Source organism: Athene cunicularia, assembly GCF_003259725.1.
Source record: "Athene cunicularia isolate RWA chromosome 5 unlocalized genomic scaffold, athCun1 chr5_part1, whole genome shotgun sequence".
In the NCBI taxonomy this organism is placed as follows: domain Eukaryota; kingdom Metazoa; phylum Chordata; class Aves; order Strigiformes; family Strigidae; genus Athene; species Athene cunicularia.
In genome coordinates this window covers 18,698,298-18,719,909 of record NW_020799101.1, presented here as the reverse complement: position 1 = coordinate 18,719,909, position 21,612 = coordinate 18,698,298, and the positions used below count along the sequence as shown (strand labels likewise).

General features: G+C 38.3%; 1 protein-coding gene across 6 annotated transcripts in view; it reads right to left on the bottom strand.

The window, feature by feature from the left end:
- Positions 1–1,294: 1,294 nt before the first annotated feature.
- The window catches only part of NRDE2 (NRDE-2, necessary for RNA interference, domain containing), a 35,024-nt gene continuing 14,706 nt past the window's right edge, over positions 1,295–21,612 (bottom strand). For all 6 annotated transcript variants that reach the window (XM_026848987.1, XM_026848988.1, XM_026848991.1 and 3 more), the window contains exons 7-14: positions 18,633–18,766; positions 16,521–16,641; positions 14,790–14,968; positions 13,705–14,091; positions 11,747–12,675; positions 9,400–9,538; positions 3,924–3,995; positions 1,295–3,253 (exon numbers count right to left, since the gene is read on the bottom strand). In XM_026848987.1, the coding sequence (XP_026704788.1) occupies positions 3,128–3,253; positions 3,924–3,995; positions 9,400–9,538; positions 11,747–12,675; positions 13,705–14,091; positions 14,790–14,968; positions 16,521–16,641; positions 18,633–18,766 (2,087 nt within the window). In that variant the 3' untranslated portion in view covers positions 1,295–3,127. The remainder of the gene's footprint in view (positions 3,254–3,923; positions 3,996–9,399; positions 9,539–11,746; positions 12,676–13,704; positions 14,092–14,789; positions 14,969–16,520; positions 16,642–18,632; positions 18,767–21,612) is intronic.

Genomic DNA, 21,612 nt, shown 5'->3' with positions numbered 1-21,612 from the left:
CTAGCACTTGTGCTTACAAGAAGACAAGTTAGACACACATTAGTATTCTTAAAGATCTGAACATATCTGGGTAAGGTACTTGTAACACTGAAGAGTTTATCATTCTGTCTGTGACTCAGAGAATGTCTTTAAAAGGAGCCAAGCCCAGCAGGGTTCCAGAGCCCCATGCTGCCAGGGCAAGATGTACAGGGCCAGCCCAGGTGCAGGAGCTGCACCATTCATCAGGCTGCAGAGGGCCAGAGAGAACTTCAAACTGCCAGCCAGATGCTTGGTGCCCTGCAGCCTCATCTTGAATTCCTCCCTTTAAACAGACCTATTGCCTGCAGCTCCACCCCTGTAGGAGTTAAATTTCTATTTTGCTAAGTTGTAGTGATGCACATACTGCTTATTCAGTATTCTGTGTTGTGTTCTTTTGTGAAGTGCTTGCTAAGTAATTCATTTCCAAGTGTTGTACATGTGATTTTTAAGGTTTTTTTTTAGAAAAAGTTCCATATACAGTTAAGCAATGCACAGTCTTTGTTCTGGAAACTTTCTGTTGGAGCAAATGCTGGCCCCCAACAGACAATGGAGAGTAATACACAGAGCAATCCCTTTGACAGCTGCCAGTGCTGTAACAACAATGGTAGCAGCAAGGCCAAGAGATATTGTTTTTCTATGCAGAAATTATGTGGTTCATTGTTAAAAACAAATGCTACAGCTGAATGGAGTCTTATTTAATCTTGATGCCAGGAACCCTAGAAGAGAGTTGTTTTTCATCTAGAGATTAAAAAAAAAAGCAAAGTTTTATTAGCCATTCTTATAAACCTTACTAGATCTGTCTCCTTAGAAAGGTCACAAAAAGCCAGAGATCTTTTAGCACTTTCTAATCATGGCAGTTGATCTCATCATTGCTTGAGGGGCTGAAAAGCTTTATGACATGGGTGGTGAGCAAGGCTCTTTTATTTGGGACATGGCTGTTAATGCTGGCTACAAGCAATAGCCACAACAAGGTCGGTTCAACTGACTGAAGGAAAACTACACTGTATTAAGCTAAACCATGAACTGGGTTCTGGCCACAACAGTAACTGAAAAAGAAACATATTTGAAAATAAAGTTCTTACCTTTTGCAGCAGAATTTAACTTCTGCTACTTTCTCCAACATTCCTGAACTTGATTCACAAAGATCAAGACAAAAGTAATAAAAATCAGGAGAAAGCAAACAGTGAGTATATTCCCCATAAGGACAGAAAAAGCTACTGGAGTCTGAATTAAATGACAGGACTTGCTCCAGTAAGTGAGCAGCCTCTGACCACCCCAAGCAAGTAGCATGAGTGCTGCACTGGGAGAAGCTGCAGCAGGGGAGGGATGCATGGAAGAGAAAAGTGACTGAAAGAAGAGTCATTGCTGCCATCACAGGAGGTTTTCAAGATGCTAGATAATCTCACCTAGGCTCCCTATGCCACAAAAGGTTGGACCAGATAATCTTTCAAGGTCCATACCAACCCAGGCTGCTCTGTGATTCTATGACTGAAGAAAAACACAACCAGGAGCACAATCAAGCTTCTTCCCTCTCCATGTCCCTTTCAGGTCTTTAGAAGAAGCAACATTCTGCTTTGATGGAGAGCAAACACACACACACCCCATTTGTGATGTTGCTGTTCCGACCTCCAGTTCAGCAGCTCTGTAATTTCTGAAAGAAACATGGATTTTAAAAATACGTGTTTTCTTACAAAGACTAATCAATTACTTGTATAGCAAAACCAGCATCACTTGCAACCACAGCAATATTATAAGGCTCTTAAGAAATGCTGTAATGCCTTTTAAAAATCTACATATTCCCTGTAATATTTAAAATAATTTCAGAAAGGAATAAATGAAGCTCAGCCTAAACTAAAATGTATTAGATCTTGTATTATGGTGCTACAGGCAAAACCAAGCCCTAGGTTGTATGGGTTTGTCCAGCCATCATTTTCCATGAAACCAGATCTCACCACCTGGATGATCCTGAGTGGTTTAGTGCTGTTAGTGAGTTTTCTCCTGAAAAACCTCTGGAACAGTTTTGGGTATTCAGTAGCTGCAGGTACCTTCTTTTCACATGAAGATCCAGTTTCTGAGTACTTGGGTCTCAAGAGTAGGGATGCTGAACAGTCTTTTACATATTTCAGCTTATTGTGTCTTACAAGATAAATATATAGTGTATCTTTAAATTGTTACCATATTTCATATTACTTCCCTAGGAGCTTGCCTAAAGACTCTAGGAATAGAAGCTACTAATTAAACAATCATGTTTTAACTATGCTGCCTTCTTTGGTGAGACTTAAATATAGACCAGGCCTCTATTTCTCTTACAGTGATTGCCTGTATTTGGGTCAAAAGCAAGTAATCAGTTACAAAAACTTGTTTAAAAGTGAGCTGCGTAGAGATGCATTATGGATACATTTTCATTTTTAATACACTCACAGTTCTATTAAATTAAGAAATAAAAAAATAATTAAAGTTCCTTTTGAATTTTCAAATATTCAGGTATATTTTTCATAAATATTTTTACTAAAATGGTCACCTGTCAAAACATATAAACACACATCCAAAATAAGTGCCTGCTCAAGCAAAGATTCAGCCTTTTCTCAGAGTGTATGTACAGATGTAAGGGCTGTTTGACTTGGTAGTTATATATACACACACACGCATACCAAGCTGAAGGAAATTACTGAAGTCTGCCAACTGGAGGACAGCGGAGCATCTATTTGCCAGATGTTTATTTCCTGTGCTGCTCACCAAACCATAGTTGGCATGTACTGAATCTCTACTGAACTCTAGGGAATGTAATTTCAAACAATAGAATAAGAAATGTGGACAACATTCAACAGGAGGCTATTTATAAGAGGGTATCCTGTGGGAGCCAGCAATACTTCAGAGAAATGAATGCATTTTTGTGGACAAAATGCAGCACTTGATTCCAGAATACTTGCAGCGAGAACTCCATTTTGATAGCAACTTATATAAAAGCTTAAACAAAACAAAAAAGCCCCCAACAAAACAAAAAACCCAACCCTTAAAAAAAATGTACATTGAGTTCCTGTTTGAAGAGACAGGTCTAACTGTTAGTTCTGGATCTAGCTTCTGTATTTGCTCCACTCATCTAGAGTCTTTACACCTCCAACAGTAGATCCAGCTCTTCCATGGGTACCCGCACTCTCAATTCTTTTTCAGTTATTAGATCAAGTGTCTCTTGAAGATCATCAGGGAAGTACTCTATTGCATCCATATAGAGTACCTAGAAAGACAATGAGAACATTTTCTGTGCCATCCTTCTATCATAGCAAGAAACATAGTATAAAGAAGTACGTAGATATGTAAACAACTCTGTAGCAAGAACATAAGAAAATCATATATTTCTTTAAAATAATGCAAACAGAATTAGTACTTCTACAGTGACAGCAATGCAGATGTTTAACCAAGTCTTTTCCAACTCCTACTAAATTATTTGATTCAAAAAAGATAAAACACAGGTCAAGAGGCACCGGAGCATTTGCAGCATATACAGACAGTACCTGAGGAGCTGCAGGTGCTCCTGAATAATTTTTTATACTATTAACTAAATACATTTTTATTTGCCTGTATATTTCTGCTACTCCCATACTCATGATAAAACATGGTCTGAAAGACACAATCGCTTCTAGATCAGAGAGAGGAATTTATTGTCTCCTTCCCTCATGCAATACAACACCTTTCTGTTCTGAAACACAAACATCACTGACCATTATGTTTGTTTCCATTACAGATGCATCTCTTATTTGCAGAAAATCTTACAGTACTTTCCTTCAGAAACCTTTAATTTACATGTAATTCATTACAACAACAACTAAAGTCTAACCTTTTTTTTTCAAATACAGAACTTCAAAAATTAGAATACTATGACAGGTTTATAATGTTTCTGTGCTTACCTTTGCCCAAGGACAGTTTTGAAGGGCTTTATAAAACAATCCTTTACTTTTTTCTTTTTTTCCTAGTGAAGCCTGTGTGAGAAAAAAAGTGTTCATGCAGTAACAGCTGGAACAGTAACACACCTCTGAGACAAAGAAATTACTGCGGAAAAGCTCAGTGGTGTTCTGCTGAGGAATCCTTATTACTATATATTGTGGTAGCTATGCAATTTGACAGGTTGCACTGGTTACACTCTTCAGTGTAACCGAAGAGATGTCTTGGAGGAGTTTCAGAGTTTTATTTGTAAGACAAGTAATAGAACAAACACTAACAAAGATCCTCTGCTGAGTATTTCAGTTAAAGTCAGTGCCTTTGCCTATATTTAACAATACTGCAATGGACAAGAGAGCAAATCATTAACGAGAACTTACCCCCAATATGCTACACATATACTACACAAGAACATGTCTGGTACAGTCAAGGTGATAATACACTGGGTTTGTGCACTGAAGAGATCATGCACATACATTTTCTTATTCAGCAGAAGCTTGTTACAGCTGAATCTCCTTATGTACAAAACTGGATAAATCAAACTGGCATCTATCTAAGGAGGAGTTAAAACTTCTTCCTCAAAGTACCCGTTCAGCTGTGTGATACAAGTAGAGAGCTCACAGCTATTATGAAGTTTAAAAAGACATGGGTAGCAGAGGTCAGAGTGCTGAACACTCTTCTTAGCTTCAGTCATTCCAGTTACAGGCAGAAATAATTACAAATTCTTGTGAAGAAATCTTTTGAATTGGGGTACTTTAAAACATACTTAAACCAGGGAATTTTATGGCAAATCCAAAAGAAAAAAGCAGTAATTCCAAAATACATTAAATGTTTTGAGATCTTTGGAGAAGAAATCTTCAATCATGAGTTTATGTTTTCCCTTGTTCTGACTACATCAGCACTGCTGATGAAAATCAGCAGGTTTCCTTGTCAATTCTTAAATCTAGAAATTCTTTTGCATATTATTAATACATTGGTTTAGAAACTTGTGATGTTCTGGTGTAATGATCTCTTTACTGAACAGCAATGTATTTCACCTACTGGAAATGAGTGCTGTCAGAGCTGTGCATAGGCATCTTTTGGAGCGCTGCAAAGAGCTGGCAGTAGCATTGTGCCTCCAAACTTTTCTCAGAGTTACAGAGGTTGAAAGGAACCTCAGGAGACCATCTGCTCCAACCCTCTGGTCAAGGCAGGGTCAGCAAAAGCAGACTGCTCAGAACCATGTCCAACTGAGTTTTGAATATCTCCACAGATGGAGAGTCCATAACCTCTGGACAACCTGTTCCAGTGTTTCATCACCCTCACAGTAAAAAAGTATTTTCTTATGTTTATACTGAATTTTATCTATTTCAATTTGTGGTCACTGCCACTTTTCCTGTCACTAGGCAGCACTGAGAAGTCTGACACTGTCTTCACACCCTCACATGAGGTATTTATATACACTGACAGTATCTTCCAGGAGCCTTCACTTCTCTGGACTGAACAATCACCAGTTTCCCAGCCTCCCCCTGTACCCCACCTGCTCCAACCCCTTACTAATTTCCATGGCTCTTGGCCATTCAAAGGAACCTGGACAGACCAACAGCTGAATATCGTGCATCAGCCACTCTTGATTTTGTATCATCTGCAAGCTTGTGGATAGTACGCTCTCTCATCTTCCAGATCATTAATGAAGATGTGAAAGGACACTGGTCCCAGTATCAATCCCTGGGGTACAGCACCAGTGGCTGGCCTGCAGCAGTCAGCACTGCTGATCACCCCTGAGCCTGGCAGTTCAGGCAGACTGCAGTCCACCTCACTGGCTGCTTGCTTGCCTAATCCATGCTTCATCAGCTTGTCTATGAAGATGTTACGGGAGGCAGTGGAAGAGGTTCACTAAGGTTGGGATAAACTATATCCACTGCTGTGCCCTCATCCACTGAGCTAGTCATCTCATTGTAGAAGGCTACCAGATTGGTCAAACAGGATTTCATAAAAAATAAACAGGAATATAAGAGAAACAGTTCATTTCAAAATCTATATAAAAATTTTGTGTTTTTAAACAGTGAGAAGCTTTTGCCCCAAAATAGCAGAGACCGAATATCTAAACACACCCAAAGAGAAAACAGAGAGATCTACAGAGCTTTGGGTAATACTGGGCAATCACAACTACTTCTTCTATGACTGTATCTGAAAATTTTAATGTTTCTATTTGATTTTGCTTCTCTGAACAGTTTTATCCTAAGCTATTACTGTAAAAGTATTATTTTCCTCCATCATCTTAGCACATAATATTCCTTCTTGTTCTTGTGAAAAAGATTATCTTCCATGAACTAATCATTAGCAATAAAATACACACTGGGCAATTTTACTTTAGCTTAGTGGAGTCTCATTAGTAGTTTGTAAAGAGTAACAGTGATTCAATTCTACCTTCCTATACACAAAGTTGTATAAAATATTTACAAGCATGTATTTGTGTAGAAATGGTCACAGTAATGGAAAGATCTTCTCAAACACAAAACAAGAGTCTCTCCTTCCCCAGCCTCCTCTGTATTTCGCAGCCTACTAACTGCTGTTCCCATCTGACAATTTACTACACCAGAGGGTGTGAACAGAGGAGTAATACTGTGGAATGAAATTTCCCTTACATGAGTTCCAAGCATTTCTTTTGTGTTTTCATCTTCCATATTGTACTTTGGAGAAGCAAGAAAAGAACCAAGATAACAAAACTGCCTATGTGAAGTTGATTTTATCTATGTATTTCCATGGCGAACTATAGAAGAAACAAACATTACTGCTTTTTGGTGTTATGCTGCAATGCCAGTTAATGTAGCCTTTATATGCTGCTTTTAAGATTCAAAAAAAATGTGAAAATTCAATGCAAGTTATAAAAGCTATAGCTGTGTTTTCCTACCATGTATTTATTTTTCATGTGGACTGCACCTTGCTTCTCTAATGTTGATCAATCAAAATACCTTGGTCTGAAAGTTTTTATAGTATGGAGAAAATAGAGATAAGAGGGGCCCACATAAAACAGTCTTCTTGCCATGTTCTTTATTCCTGCATAAGTCAAAGCCATACAGATGTTCATGCATTATTTTTTCTAATTCAGATCTGGAAGTTGTTCCAAAGATGAAGTTAGAAAAGCTAAAGACTGATGACAATTGAACCAGGCAGGGGATGTTGAAGACAACAAAAAGGGCTCCTGTAAGTACATAGGTAACAAAACAAAGGGTAGGGAAAATGTGGGCCCACTGCTGAATGAGACAGGAGACCTGGTTAGAGAGGACATGGAAAAGGCTGATGTAGGAAGGCCGCCTTTGCCTCAGTTTTTAGTAGCAAGCATGGCCTTCAGGAATTCCAGGTCCCAGAGACCAGGGGGGAAAGTGTGGAGCAAGGAAGATGTACCCTTAGTTGAAGAGGATCAGGTTAGGGAATACTTAAGCAAACTGGACATGCGTAAGTCCACAGGCCCTGATGGGGTGCACTCACAGGTGCTGAGGAAGCTGGAAAATGTCACTCTTGGCAATCTTTGATCACAGCAACTGGGAGAAGTGCCCAAAGACTGAAGAAAGTCAAACGTCACTCCTATCTTCAAGAAGGAGGACCCAGGGAACTACAGGCCTCAGCCTCACCTTGATCCTTAGAAAGGTGATGAAGCAGCTAATCCTGGAAACCATTTCCAGGCACATGAACAAAAAGAAAATAATCAGAAGTAGTCAGCATGAATTCACTGAAAGTCACATTTGACCAGCTTGATAAACTGCTGTGATGAAATGACTGGCCTGGTTGATAAGGGGAGAGCACTGTCTGTCTGGGACTTCAATAAGGCCTTTGACACTGTCTCTCCTAAGATCCTCTTAGGCAAGCAGTTGATTTAAGAACTGGATGTGCAGTGAGATGGATTGAAAACTACTTCAACATCCGGGCCCAGAGGGTAGTGAGCAGTGGAACAAAGTCTAGTTGGAGGGCAGTAACTAGCAGTGTGCCCCTGGGGGCAATACTGGGTCCAATTCCATTTGATCCATCAGCCAGATCATGAGTATACCCTCAGCAAGCTTGCAGATGACACAAAACTGAGAGAAGTGGTTGCTACACCTGAGGGTCATGCTGCCATCCAGAGGGACCACAATAGCCTGAAGAATGCAGCTGACAGGAACCTCATCCAGTTCAACAAGGAGAAGTGCAAGGTCCTGCACCTGGGGAGGAACAACCCCATGCACCAATATATGCTGGGGGCCACCCAGCTGAAAAGCAGCTTGGAAGAAAAGGACCTGGAGGTCCTGGGGAACACCAAGTTGAACAGCAGCCAGCAATGTGCCCTTGCAGCAAAAGGGCTGACGGTATCCTGGGCTATATTAGGCAAAGTATTGCCAGCAGGTGCAGGGAGGTGATCCTTCCCCTCTACTCGGCACTGGTGAGGCCACACATAAAGTGCTGTGCCCAGCTGTTGGCTTCCCAGTAAAAGACAGACATGCATGTACTGGAGAAAGTCCAACGAAGGGCCACTAAGATGACTAAGGGACTAGGGCATCTCTTCCATGAGGAGAGGCTGAGGGCACAGGGACTGTTTAGCCTTGAAAAGGCTCCGGGGGGATCTTATCGATGTGCATAAATACCTAAAGGGAGGATGTAAAGAAGCGGGAGCCAGGCTCTTTTCATTGGTGCCCAGTGACAGGGCCAAAGGCAACAGACACAAACCGAAACACAGGAGTCTCCAACTGAACATCAGGAAACACTTTTTTGCTGTGAGAGTGACTAAGCACTGGCACAGGTTGCCCAGAGAGGTTGTGGAGTCGTCATCCTTGGAGATATTCAAAAACTATCCAGACATTGTCATGAACAACTGGCTCTAGGTGGCCCTGCTTGAACAGTGGAGTTGGACAAGATGATCTCCAGAGGTCCCTTCTACTCTCAACCATTCTGTGAAGTTATACAAAATCGGGATCTAGATTTGACTGAAATATCAAAGTCCTTATAATTTCCTTATAGAAGCCTAAAGTCAGTCTAACACATAAATACAAGTCATCTTTGCTGATTTTACTTATATAAAAATAATAAAATGCTAAGTCCCTAAAATTTCCTTCCTCTTTTCTCTAGATTTTGTTATCCTGCCCACTTCCCTTTATATTGTGAGTAAGACTGGGTGGAATCCATCTCCTGACATCTTATGACACATTTTTTATCTGCAACAATAACTTGCCTGCATCTACATTAAAACCACACTGCCAGAAGCTAATACTCCTTCTAGTCCATTGTGAACTACATTTTCCTTACTATTCCCAGCAATAAGGAACATTACAATTCAAATATATAACCTTACAATCATATAGGTATGGCAGCATTTACTATTAGTTTTTTTATACAGTACTGTAGCTGTGCTCATGAGAAATTCCAAATATAGTAAAAAAACCCAAACCAAAGCAAACAACAACAACAACAAAACACTGATACTCTTCTACTTACCATAAAGTTCAAATACATTCTCCACAGCAGAGGACAATGGGTACCGTTTTCACTCTGAACTGCATGTTCAAAGAGAGCTACAATCCTGTTTGTTAATCCAGTTTCAGGAATAGTAGAATGTATTTCACCAACATCTGCCCTGAAAGACAGAGGGAAAAAGAAATCACAATCCCTTAAATCCAAGCTAAAGGACCACATCCAGGTAAGAGAGGGTAAAGATCAACATACTGCCTCTGTTCACATAACACTGTATATAGCCAGGTTTTTGCATCTCAAGCTACAGACTCTGAAGGTTATAAACCTTTTTAGCATTTCATAATCTAATCAACAAATTTCTAAATGGGAAAAATCAGTTCAAAAAAAGATAAACGAGGTGTTTTTCTGAGAATTCTTTTAGCATGTTGAAAAATTAACCCTGTCCAACCAGAGGAGATAATTTCTCTTTGAGTAATCCACTACCATATGATCTCAAAACACTTATCTTAAGTCTTTATTCAAGATCATTTATCATTCCAAGCTTGGTATAGAAGCTCAAACCAAACTCAAGTCTCAGTCAGCAAGCCTTCTGTTTCAAATTTACCCCGTCACCTTTTTAAGACCATACATTGGTCCTGGATCAAGGCCCTGATTATGGCTCTGGATCTCAACCATGATTGGGTGAAAAAGAAAATTTTTATTGTAGAGATTCAAATGCCAAAATTCCAAGCATAACTCAAAAGCAGGTACATATTTTTCACTGAAGCACTGATCTCTATCTACATCTTATACAGACTGGCTTATTTTTGATGCTTAATCTTGAAGAAACAGCCTGAAGCACTTATGGCAACATCACTTCTGTCTGTGTGCCCTCTCTTAGCCTGCCACCCTTAACACTTGTTCCTAACTTGCCTCCCTTTTCACGGCTCTTTGAGGTCATGTTTTCTCTCCTTAACCTTTGCCATGAGGGAAAATGATGTAATCTACTCTGCGCTGAGTCAGACATCTAAGCATTGTACCTCACAGTGACTGATTTACCCTTTGTGTTCCCTTCTTTTAATTAATTCCATGCCCTTAAACAGATGAAATACAAAGCAGTATAGGAAATAGTCACATATAGTACAGACATTTTCTTAGTTTGTCACAACATCATAAAACCTTAGTTTTATGCATGACTGACAGACCATTTATCTCTCTGTTACAGTAGTTCAGCTCTGCTCTTGCAACACCTAACTTGTCCCTATACAAATATAACCTATAGGAAAGGCTATGCTAGCAGAGTACAATCAGGAAAGGAATGAAGTGTCACAGAAAAATCATCATTCTGGAATTTTAACATCAGTTTCCAGTAACAATGAAAACCTATCATAGCGTCAGTCTGTAATTAACAGTAAATCAAATTACAATCCTCCTTCACATTTGGTTGCTGTAGAATTCTTATTACAATTTAGGATGACATATACTGACAGCTCAGGAACATCATTATCATGGATGCATGCTTGTTGCCAGACTGTGGCAATCAAAGCAGTGGGCACACCGTCATTTTAAAGTATACTGATAATTCTGTAATTTCATCAAGTGTGAATGTTGTAAACTTACAGCTAAGTAAAGCTTCCAAATAACATTTTCCTAGAGATCTCTGTTACTATTTGCAGACACAAAGAACCAAGCTGCCAATGTTATTAGAGATACAGAAGTAGCAGTGGATAGGTAGCTCCAAGCAACAGGTAGACAACAGTTAGAGACTAAGCTTTAAAAATTAACACACACGTCTGTTCCCTACATCTTCTACCCCTTCCTCCTTCCCTTGGAGCAAAAAAACTGAGCCCAGACCACACTGCAAATTCAGGAAATTTTCAGCCTCTTCTACCTAGCAACAGCCTCATATGAAAACTAAACTCTCAAGCACTCACTATGGAAACAGATCTGCCACAACTGTATTCTGTAATCCAGGAGTAAAGTAGGGCAGCGAGCTCAGTCAGAAGCTGCAGTGTAGCTCTGTATTATGCTCCTTACTGTTGCAGCATTAAAATGGAGCATTTTTCTATGCTCAGTGTCTACCTTGGCCATTTAAGCAGGCTCTGTAATTTAAAAATCATGTAAAGAAACATGTACCGTCTTAGCGTCAGTAGTGTGTAGTCAAACACAAAGCAACACACGATCTGATCCAGTAGAAGGGATGTGAGACTATCACCTAGGTCTTTAACTCTTTTCAGGATTCTGCCACTGACTCACTGCTCGGTCTTGAACAAATAACCTCCCCCAGCTACAGCTTCTTCAGCTGCAAAATGAGAACTCCAATACCATATTCTCCGTTAAGTGATTACACAGATCAAAAAAAGCATAATCATAAGGAGCTGCAAGATATTACCTCTGGACATTCTCAGTGAGTTTTTTTCTCATCTGCTCTGCTTGGATTGCAAACAGCCATGGCTCTAAAGCGTTAGTAGACCTTGTGACACCATCAAAAAACCTTCGTGCTTTACTAGCACTGTGTGACTTCCTTTGGATGTGGATATATGACCTCCAAAGAGACTGGTTGCTAGGATACCGTTTCAGAGCCTCCATTAGTTCTTCTCGCAGAGGATTCAAAGGATAAACACTAATTTTCATGTGGAATTTGAGTAAATTTGTATGCAGCAGTGTGACAGCTTCAAGAGCAGTGGGAAAATTTTGAACGCCGAAATTCTCTCTAGTATTTTCACATTTCTGTGAACCAGAAGCTTCAAGTTTTTCTGAAGTCTGTTTATATATTAATACTGCAGCATCAATCCCAACAGTCAAATACTGGAACAGTGCATAACAACCAACCAAGTTAACTAGCTGATTAGCATCACTGACCTGATCCTGATCAGAAACCAAAGTTTTACTTAAATAATCTTGCAGCGCATGCTCATATGTTTTACGAGCTTTCAAGACATTCACAGACAACACTTGTCCACTATAGGGCACATACGGTCCACTTTCAGCCAATCTGGTCAATATATGAGCAGCTCGTGACATGACAGCTCCTTCTATACTTTCTAGTAGTTCCACTTCCAGCTGAGCATAAAGCAGACTGAGGCTGCAGAGCTGGGGACTTTTCAATCCTTCAGTCCCCACTGTGCAAAGAGCTGTGTCAAATACCTTCCTGGCATCATCAATGTTACCAAGCAGCCATTCTAGGTAGGCATACAGTTTCCAGAGAGAAAGGTCATTTCGATTGTCAGGTGCTTTAAGGAGATTCTTGGCCAACTTTTTACTCTTCCTCCCTTGTGCTTTCAGCTTCCTTTTGTTTTTTGCTTGGAGACACTGAACTACCTGCAGGGGATAATAAACAGAACAAATTTTGAGAGGGGTGGGAGAAGAAAGGTAAAAAAAGTCCAACCAACCTCACAGCATTTTTTACTTTCATCACTGTGTTTGTTTTCATATTGTACCATATTTCACCACCAGCCAGATATGTTGCTACTATGTACTGCAAGTTGTCACAACCTCCTGTTGTCAGCTCCCTCCAACACAGCCAAATTACATAGACTTATCATTCTTACTCCTGCCACTGCCATTAAGTAATATCAAATATCACTCTTACAAGGCCAACTGCTCAAATAAAGAGCTGGTAACCTGTAATGGCAGAGGAAAGGAAAATAAATGATCCTGTCTGGCCAGATGCAGTTTATGACCAGTACAATTAAACCTCCAAGGAGCTTTTCACAGTGGGGAATTTGCTGACAGACAAATCTGGAGACTGGATGAGAAGATTACGGGACATGATCTGGTCAGGTAAGAGACAGGGAACTTCTCCATAAGGATCCACAATACTGAACTTTCTGAAGCATTAGGAAGACAACCTGAACTCTCACCCTTCTGTGGGCATCTATTAGAGCAGTTTTACTTAAATAAAGCCATTCAAGTGATAAGGTGTCACCTCCTACACTACAAATGTAACTTGTACAAGAAGTAGTGTTTCTTGATAATGTGCTCTTATCACGGTATTGAGAACTACGCACTTAGAATAGTTGGGTAAAAGTACTTGTCTGACTCACTTTGCCCTGTTAAAAATCACTTGCATCCATTCCTGTCTAGCATACAATGTATCATGTAACATTTATCCAAAACTGCAACAATTATTTGTTACATGTGTCACTGTGTAACCTGTACTGAAGAAACGTGATTGTTTGTTTGTTTGGTTTTTTTTTACCTCAGTGCAATCCTACCTGGCATCTTCTGATTTAACTACTTAGTCCTACAAGAGTTAATTTTCTTTAATATTAATTTTAATTCAATATAAACATTAATACACAAGAAAGCCACAATCACAAATGTGATTGTACGCAGACTCCTCATTACCTTAGATATTTCATACTGTAACCAGCAAATGGACAGGTTAGATTTTTCCTTTCCTGAAAACAGCAGGAATAGAACATGAAACACATTCTGTATGAACTCTTCTCCTTCTTTATAGTGGCCTATGTGATGTCTCCCTCGTAGCATCGTGTCCATATGACCAATACTGTTGAATCCAGAAAGTGGAAAATCAACAGAAGTCAATGGCTTTTCATCAGAAAGCACACTGTTAAAGATGTTATTTTCATCCATGGCAATATAGAGGTTGGAAGGGAAGAGTTTACTTGTGCATGGAATTCCCAGGAATTGCAAGAATGAGTACACCAGTTGATGTTGAAGATCTGGATTAGTAAGATGGATTAAAGATGGTCCAAGATCATCAAATAATACCTAAAAAAAAATCCAAATTAAACCAAACTCCATTAATTTATGCATTAAAATAAAATTACAGGCAAACCTGTCACTTATGTAATTAAAGAACCTTTTAAAGTCAATAAAAATTTATAATTACTATTAAATAGTAACAGAATGTCATTCAAATTAAAAACAGGCAAGCTAAACAAGCAATGTGTTCCTTCAGTCAGATTGTAAATTTGCTATCAAGAGATTTCTTTGCCCTTGAGTAACAAAGGCCTCCACAGAAAACTTATGCAATGAATATCTGAAAGATATTATTGGTTGGGCCATTTAACACATTTTTATTTGAAAAATCAATGTCTGAGTTAACCTATGTCCCAAGAAGAAAAAAAAATAAATCCAACTATCTGACTTGAAGGCAACAAAACCTTTGTTTATTTAATGTATGTATCTTCTTAAACACAGATTTCTGTGTCATTTCCATATGCAGATAATAGAAATCACAGAACAGCAAAGATATACTATTTACGTACAGCCCTTTCCAAAGTTTACCGTGAGCTCCCCATGGATTTCAGTATCTCAGCATGAAACCAGGTAAATTTTGAATTCCAAACAAAGAAGAGAATTTTTTCCAAATGAAGAAAAGTATTATTCCTCTAAAATACCCATGAATTCAAATGAAAGGATAACTTGTCTTATTATCTCCCCTCTTTTTATTATATCACAGTGACCTGTCTTTCTGGATCTTCACAATCTTCTTCAGTTTCCTCTTTTGTTTTGTCTGGCCTCCAAGGTAACCACTGCCTTGCTTCACGAGAATACTCAATATCCAACCAAATATGCCACTTGGGCAGAGTTTTATCCTTTATATCTTGATCTTCATCTATCTCTTCATCATCATCATCATCATCTAAAACCAAATCAAGACACACACACACAAAACTATTAAAGAAAAATTAATCCACCAAATCCAAAGGGCAGACCTGACATACAGTTTAACTACTGTTAAAATGTAAACAAATACTGTATTAATAAAGCAGGCACAGGAGCTGAAAACTTCCACATCACAGTTCTCGGTTTTGACACTACATACAATTACCATATTTTCCTTTGACAGAAATATATTCTGTGCTGAAACTGATGAGCACCTGTAGGCTAAAGGAAAGCTCGTAGAGATTTTTACAAATATTTTTTTCTTTGTTGAGGAAGAAAGCAGTCCTCGAAATTCATGGTTACCTGCACTATTTTTTTTTGGATACAAAAATCAGGCCACTTCTACACCACCTCCAAATTCTTAATCCTGATGTTTATCATTAACTAGGTGTAATACTCCCACTCCCAGTTCTTAAATTTCCACAGACAGGTGGTGGCAAGATTTTCACTTGTGACCTACAGCCTCTTCTTTAGTCTGCAATCATTTCCATGATCTAACCAAAGTTTTAAAAAAGTTGACAGTGTTAGAGGTTACACTCAATTTTAAGACTGCACCTGAACTTTTGGGCTTTACATACATGGGGAAAAGCACTGATATATGCTGGACGGACCTGCCCAAGAATGGCAGTGGTCGTCATCTCTATAGTGAGTCTTCTCAATTTGTGGGCAAAATGCCTACAGCCATCAGCAGTGGAACTGCTGACCCCAGTTAAGGGGCAAGGAAATTCCATCTTAATCCAGGAACAAGGGAAGCACACAACCGTTTTTCACTTCCTTTGTTTACTAAAAACAGAGGCAAACTTGCTTCATTAGAGCAGCTACAGCAGCAGGAGCAGCAAAAGCAGATACAGCTCATCTTTGGTCAGACACATTCCAGCCCCCTGCTTCCCTCCAAGGTGTATCTGAGAAATAGTCCTTGACTTTAAGGGAAGAGCCGCAGACCAGAGGAGAAGTTGGGACTAAGCAGCAGGGAGGCATTTTCTGCATCCCTGCTCACCCAGAAGCACTCCAGCCAAGGAAGATACAATTCCTTTGTTTTCTGCATCCCAAAGAGACAGGTTTTCCTCCTATTTCTACTGTATATTAGCTATAAGAACCTGAAATCTGATTCTAGAAATAGAATCATTAAGCTAAGAATCCTTGAGGCAACTATCATCTAATACTATAATTCCACCTGGTCTACCAATATAATGAAAGGGTCTTAAGGGAAGTAGCTTCCTTCCATTTTAGGTGGGCATGGGTCTCAACAAAGTACTCACACCTTTAGCCTTTTCAGCACGGAGTGGAAGATATGCCATCCTCTCCCTTAATTTTCATCCCCAGGAAGGACAACAATATTCCATAAACATACTGTGTATAGAACACTCAACACATGCTTTTCCCTGTTAAGTGTGATATACTTTCTAAATCCTGGTAAATACTTTTAAAAGTTTATACACAAAAACATGAGAAGAAACAGTTCGTATCATTCTAATCAAAATGTTTAGAAGAACATGTGGATGTACAACTACATACTGGCAATGGCATACCTGGCTTAAGAGCAACCCAGCCACCCTTTTCTTGTTGGTGCATCCATGCTTTCCAGCCTCTTGCTCCTTTTTCTCCAATTCGTGGTTCTCCACTATCCCAAAAGGGTTCAAAGAATTCCACCTGTTGTTTTAGGCAGGGGGAACCAAAACAAAACAAGAACAACAATATTTTTTGCTGATTTACAGACACTACCTGGGTCAAATTAGGTTTTCCAGACACTATAATCACTTATCTGGGTACAACTTCTGTATCTGAAGACTTTGTTAGATACTGCTTAAGCACCAGCAGGAACAACCAAATACTTTAATTAAGTCTGTGGCAGAGCAGGACTATCACCAGATCTTCTCATTAACATAAAGATTGTTTTTAAAAGGTATTGGGCTTTGAAGAAAGCAAAAGACTTTTGTGCCAAATGTCCTATACAGATCCTTCAAGGATAAGGATCCAAAGTTCCCAAGATGTGGCTTTCAGAAACCAAATTTCCCCTCATTCCTATTTTCCATGGGACCATGAAGAATTTGACTAATGGAATGATAATTTAGACAATCATACACCTGTTGTCAAATCAAAATGTTACAGTTGGACATAAATATGACGAGACTGAGGACAAGTGGAAAAGATCAGTAAGGCCTTTCATCTCTCAAGTTTCAGGGTGGTCAACAACTTCAGGACACTTTCCAGTGAATCAGAAGTCCAGGGTTCTAGTCCTGACTTTGTCACTGCCTGTATGCAATCTGTTATCTTTAGATTCACCAATACCTCCCCTCTGCTTTGTTTATATTTAGCTCTAATGGCCATCTCTCTCCCATTATATGCTTCTTCTGTGTACCAAACCTTGGCTTGGACATTGAGATGTGACTGTTAACCCAAATATTAACAATAAAGTCTACTCTAAGAAAAATCAAGCATCAATCTATCAGAAAATGCAGAGCTTACAGTAACTGCAAAATATAATTCTGCTCTCATAGATGTATTCTTCGCTCCAAGTGAGAAAGTTAACTGTGAAAACAGTACGGAAACAAGTAATTCAAGACTGAGTCATAACACTTCTGCAAGAGGATAAAATGTGCGATCAGCTGTAAATCTGGCATTTTCCTATTTTCAAGAACTCTACTTTCCAACCTAATCACTATCCTTTTAAAATGAGGTTCCTTTCCATCCTGCCTTCTTAAGAGTTTTTAAACATTACAGATAATCTTGCAGTTTTTCAAGTGATTGGAAGTATAACTTGAGCTTTATCTGTGTAACTATATCAAATCTCCCATCCTTCATGATAATTATAATTAACTCTAAATGTGTGGCTCAAAGAGAACACCACTATTATTTAAACTGTAAGACTGCTCCAGTGATGGGTAACGGCATTAATCTAGAGAGCAAAAAATGAAATCTCAGTACTGGGTTTTGGGGAAGGAGGTAAGGTAATAGAATGAAAATGTCTGTCTTCTGTGATAGCTCAGCTACCTAGCTGGTGGGCCTTCCCACCACACATTAAAAAGGAAGCAGCTCCCAACAACCCAGTGGGAAGATGCTACACTGGCAACAGTCCACTCTAAATATTAATTTATTATTATTGGGGTGCACACCTGAGCAAACAAAGAAAAAAGTTATGTAGTACTTTAACAGAATAAGCTGAATGGAATCTCATGGGTCAAATAAAAGATACTTTAAAGTATGAAGGTGTTCTTAATGTACACATCAAAAAATTACGGAAAACAAAAGATAATTAAGAACCTAAAAAATTTTTGCAAGAGCTATCTAGAAGAGAAAGAGTAACAAAACAACAGCAGTTGTAGGGAAAAGGAACAAGGGAAGTGCTAATTAGACACATACATTGGTCAGCTGGCTCATTTTCTCCATCTTTAATTAGTAAAAAGACATGAAATGACTGGTTATCATACTTCTATAATATATATACACAGTAGAAGCAGGCATTTGACATGTTTTGCCAGAGGACCCACACGCATTTTTCCAATGCAAGCATCACCTTGAAGAACCACAAAATTGTGATTCAAAATATTTCCCTACGTCCTTAAAAAATTAATCAATGTTTTTCTGTTACAGCATTCTCTGTAATGCACAGGACATACACCCATTTAAATGGAAATTGCTACCTGTCCCCTTGTTGGCAGATCTTTTACACTGTCAGGTTTAAAGAAGGTGAAGTCCATCAGAGCCTGGAACAAAGACACTGCTTTCTCAGAATGGCCAGCCTGTCTCAGGAAGTGGCACTGCTGAATAAATATAGCTGTAAAGAAGATAAAATTTTAATATTTCAAATAAATTTTGTTGTAAATAATTTTATTACTGCCCACAAATATACAAAAGACATACATGAAGCGCTGTAAAGCATAATTGTTTTGGAACAGTATCAAACTCCAAGACACAGGGACTAACTAACATAAATGCATGTCAAAATTGTTGAAGTTTTACTTTAAGACCTCCCACTTTAAGTGCAGCAAAGAGATGACTTTCTATTCGTGTGACACATGCACTGCCCTTGTTGATGGATAAAAATGATATGCAACGGTCCCAACTTCAGTTTATCCAACACCTGTCAGAGTGGGTTATAGCCCTCTTTGAAGATGCTGGGCATTATTACAATTCGTACAGTAAGTGATTACAACAAAAATCCTTTTTGCCTAATTATTGTATGAGATAGTTACATTGGTAATATGTTGGTAATATGCATACCATATTCATTCCAACTGTCATTCCTGTTTTATCTTTCCCTACATAAGAACTCAGAGAAATCCAGTCTTTTGGTCAGAGTATTACTGCTTGAAAGTAGAGACGAGCCCTATCCCTTGCTCTTCAAACTATTTCAGTAATCACTGCCATATCCGTACCACATACTGAGCCTCCAGTCTCAGCTTAAAAGGGGAAGCAAAGCCCCTCTTTTATTAAGCAGTTAAGGACATTTCAGAGACATTCCATTGCTCCAATTTACACTCAAATTTCAACAAAACAGTGGCTGTTCAAAAAACAAATTGCTTTAAGTCATAATCTTCACTGGCTTGCAAAAAACCCCAAGACCCATAAATCAAATCATTATTTAGTTTTGAAAACATTCATGATAGTTTTGAAAAAAGTTCTTCAAAAACTATTGTTTCTTTACTAAATGCATTGGCTTTGGAGGGTTTTAACAATCAAATATTTAAGTGTCTATATACACACATGTAACAACATAAGTTAATGTCAGTTGCTTCTAATGATCATCTTATTTTTTAATAGTAAGAAGTGGCAAATGATATACTCGTTTTACCTGTATTCAGATTTACATCAGATGTATGCACATAAAAAAATCTGAATTCAGCTAGAATACACAAACTAGGCATTTAATCCGATTTTTCTGCAAAGTCAATGATTTTTTCTGGTAACAAAGACTCTGAAATTTCTGAACATATTTAAACCATAAAAATTTAGTATATATAATAGAATCTTCCAAAGTATTTTAACCCATTTAGACACTGTGTCCAACTGACACTGAAAGAGTTGTCCTTTCCTAGTTTCTCAGCTTCAAACAGATGAACTTTGATTAAAATAGTCTGAATGTAGAGAATATCTCATCAGGACTTGCTGCCAAACTGGAGCCAAAAATAAATTATAGCATAAGATTTTCTGCATGATAAAAAAGAAAAATACATTTTCACAAATGCAAAGATCAGCATTTTCTTTGTGGTAAAAGCTGAAAACAGCATGAATACATACTTAATTCAGCCCATGACTCTGACACTTCCGCAGCTGAACTGACCTAAAAGATTAAGGATGTTCCTCCCCAAACAGTAGGTTTAATTTGAGAAATAGGACTCCCTTTCCACGGCAAAATTTGAGAATGTTTACATTTATTCACTTTACATAATAGTTCCTAATATTAAAATCTTACAAATTATCTCAAAATTGAAGTAAAAACTGATCTATAACTTTAATTTTTACGTGCTTTCTTAAATGTCATGTTTTAAAAAAACCCCACCTATTTCCAAGCAGATAGTACTGCGTACTGAATTGAACACTAGATGGCACAGTCCAACACTATTTAAAATTAGCTCTTAAACTCATTAGCAAAGGCCAAAGGTTGAAGATACAAGCCTACCATACATCTACACTGTTCACCTCATAATTAATTTGTGAAACTCTGCATATTTACCTTCACGAACAATTTGATAATATTCCTAATAAGTACACTGACAGTTCAAATTCAGCCCAAGAATTAGATAGCTAAATCATTTTAAAAAAAAAAAAAAAAAAAAAAAAAGATATCTCAGATTAAGAAGTCTCCCCACTGGAAATTTCTCCAATACTATCATTTGAATTCCAAAGAGGGAAAAAAAAAAATAAATCCAAAACCCAAGCCCTAAACAGTGTTCATAAACAAATCACTATAGTCTTAATACAAAACAAGAAGACATTAAGAGTGGAACAGAAACACAAGCAAACTTGAGTTCATTTTCATTTTAACCTATTTATAGACAATGACAGCAAACAAGTATTTTGAAAAATGTCAATCAACCTAATAAAGTTAAAGCTAGAGCTAACTAGTTCAAGGAACTCTATTTTTTAAAAAAATCAATTTTCTCATAGCAGTTGACAAACAGTATTTAATGAGAAAAATATGTTCTGAGCAGGGAAATGAAATGAAAGAAAACCTTCCTGTTTGAAGAAATAGATGCTGAATAAAACATGTACTAAGAATCGTTCATTGTGGTTAGTGTACAAAGTGACTGAAGTCTTGGAAATCAGAGACAGTAGAAGCAATTAGAAGCTAACAGGCAGTACAATATCCAGCTGCCAGCACAGGATTTTTATATTACAGCACTTTTTCCAGTGCTTGATCCAAGATGTATCAACCCAAGACCGTAAGAGATCTGAACACCTGAAACTACTCTGTAACCCAGCATCTCAATCTGTAAATGCAGACTGGATACTGTATAACAGCTCAAAAAGCAGTTACAAGACTTGGATAAAAAGACTGGACTGCTTCCTAATAGTCTCCTCTAGATTTAAAAATAAATTTTTAAAGGAAAAACAAACATATTCATGGTGACACTAATATATCCTCCTCCTCAGTGTATTCATAGATTAATAATCACAATG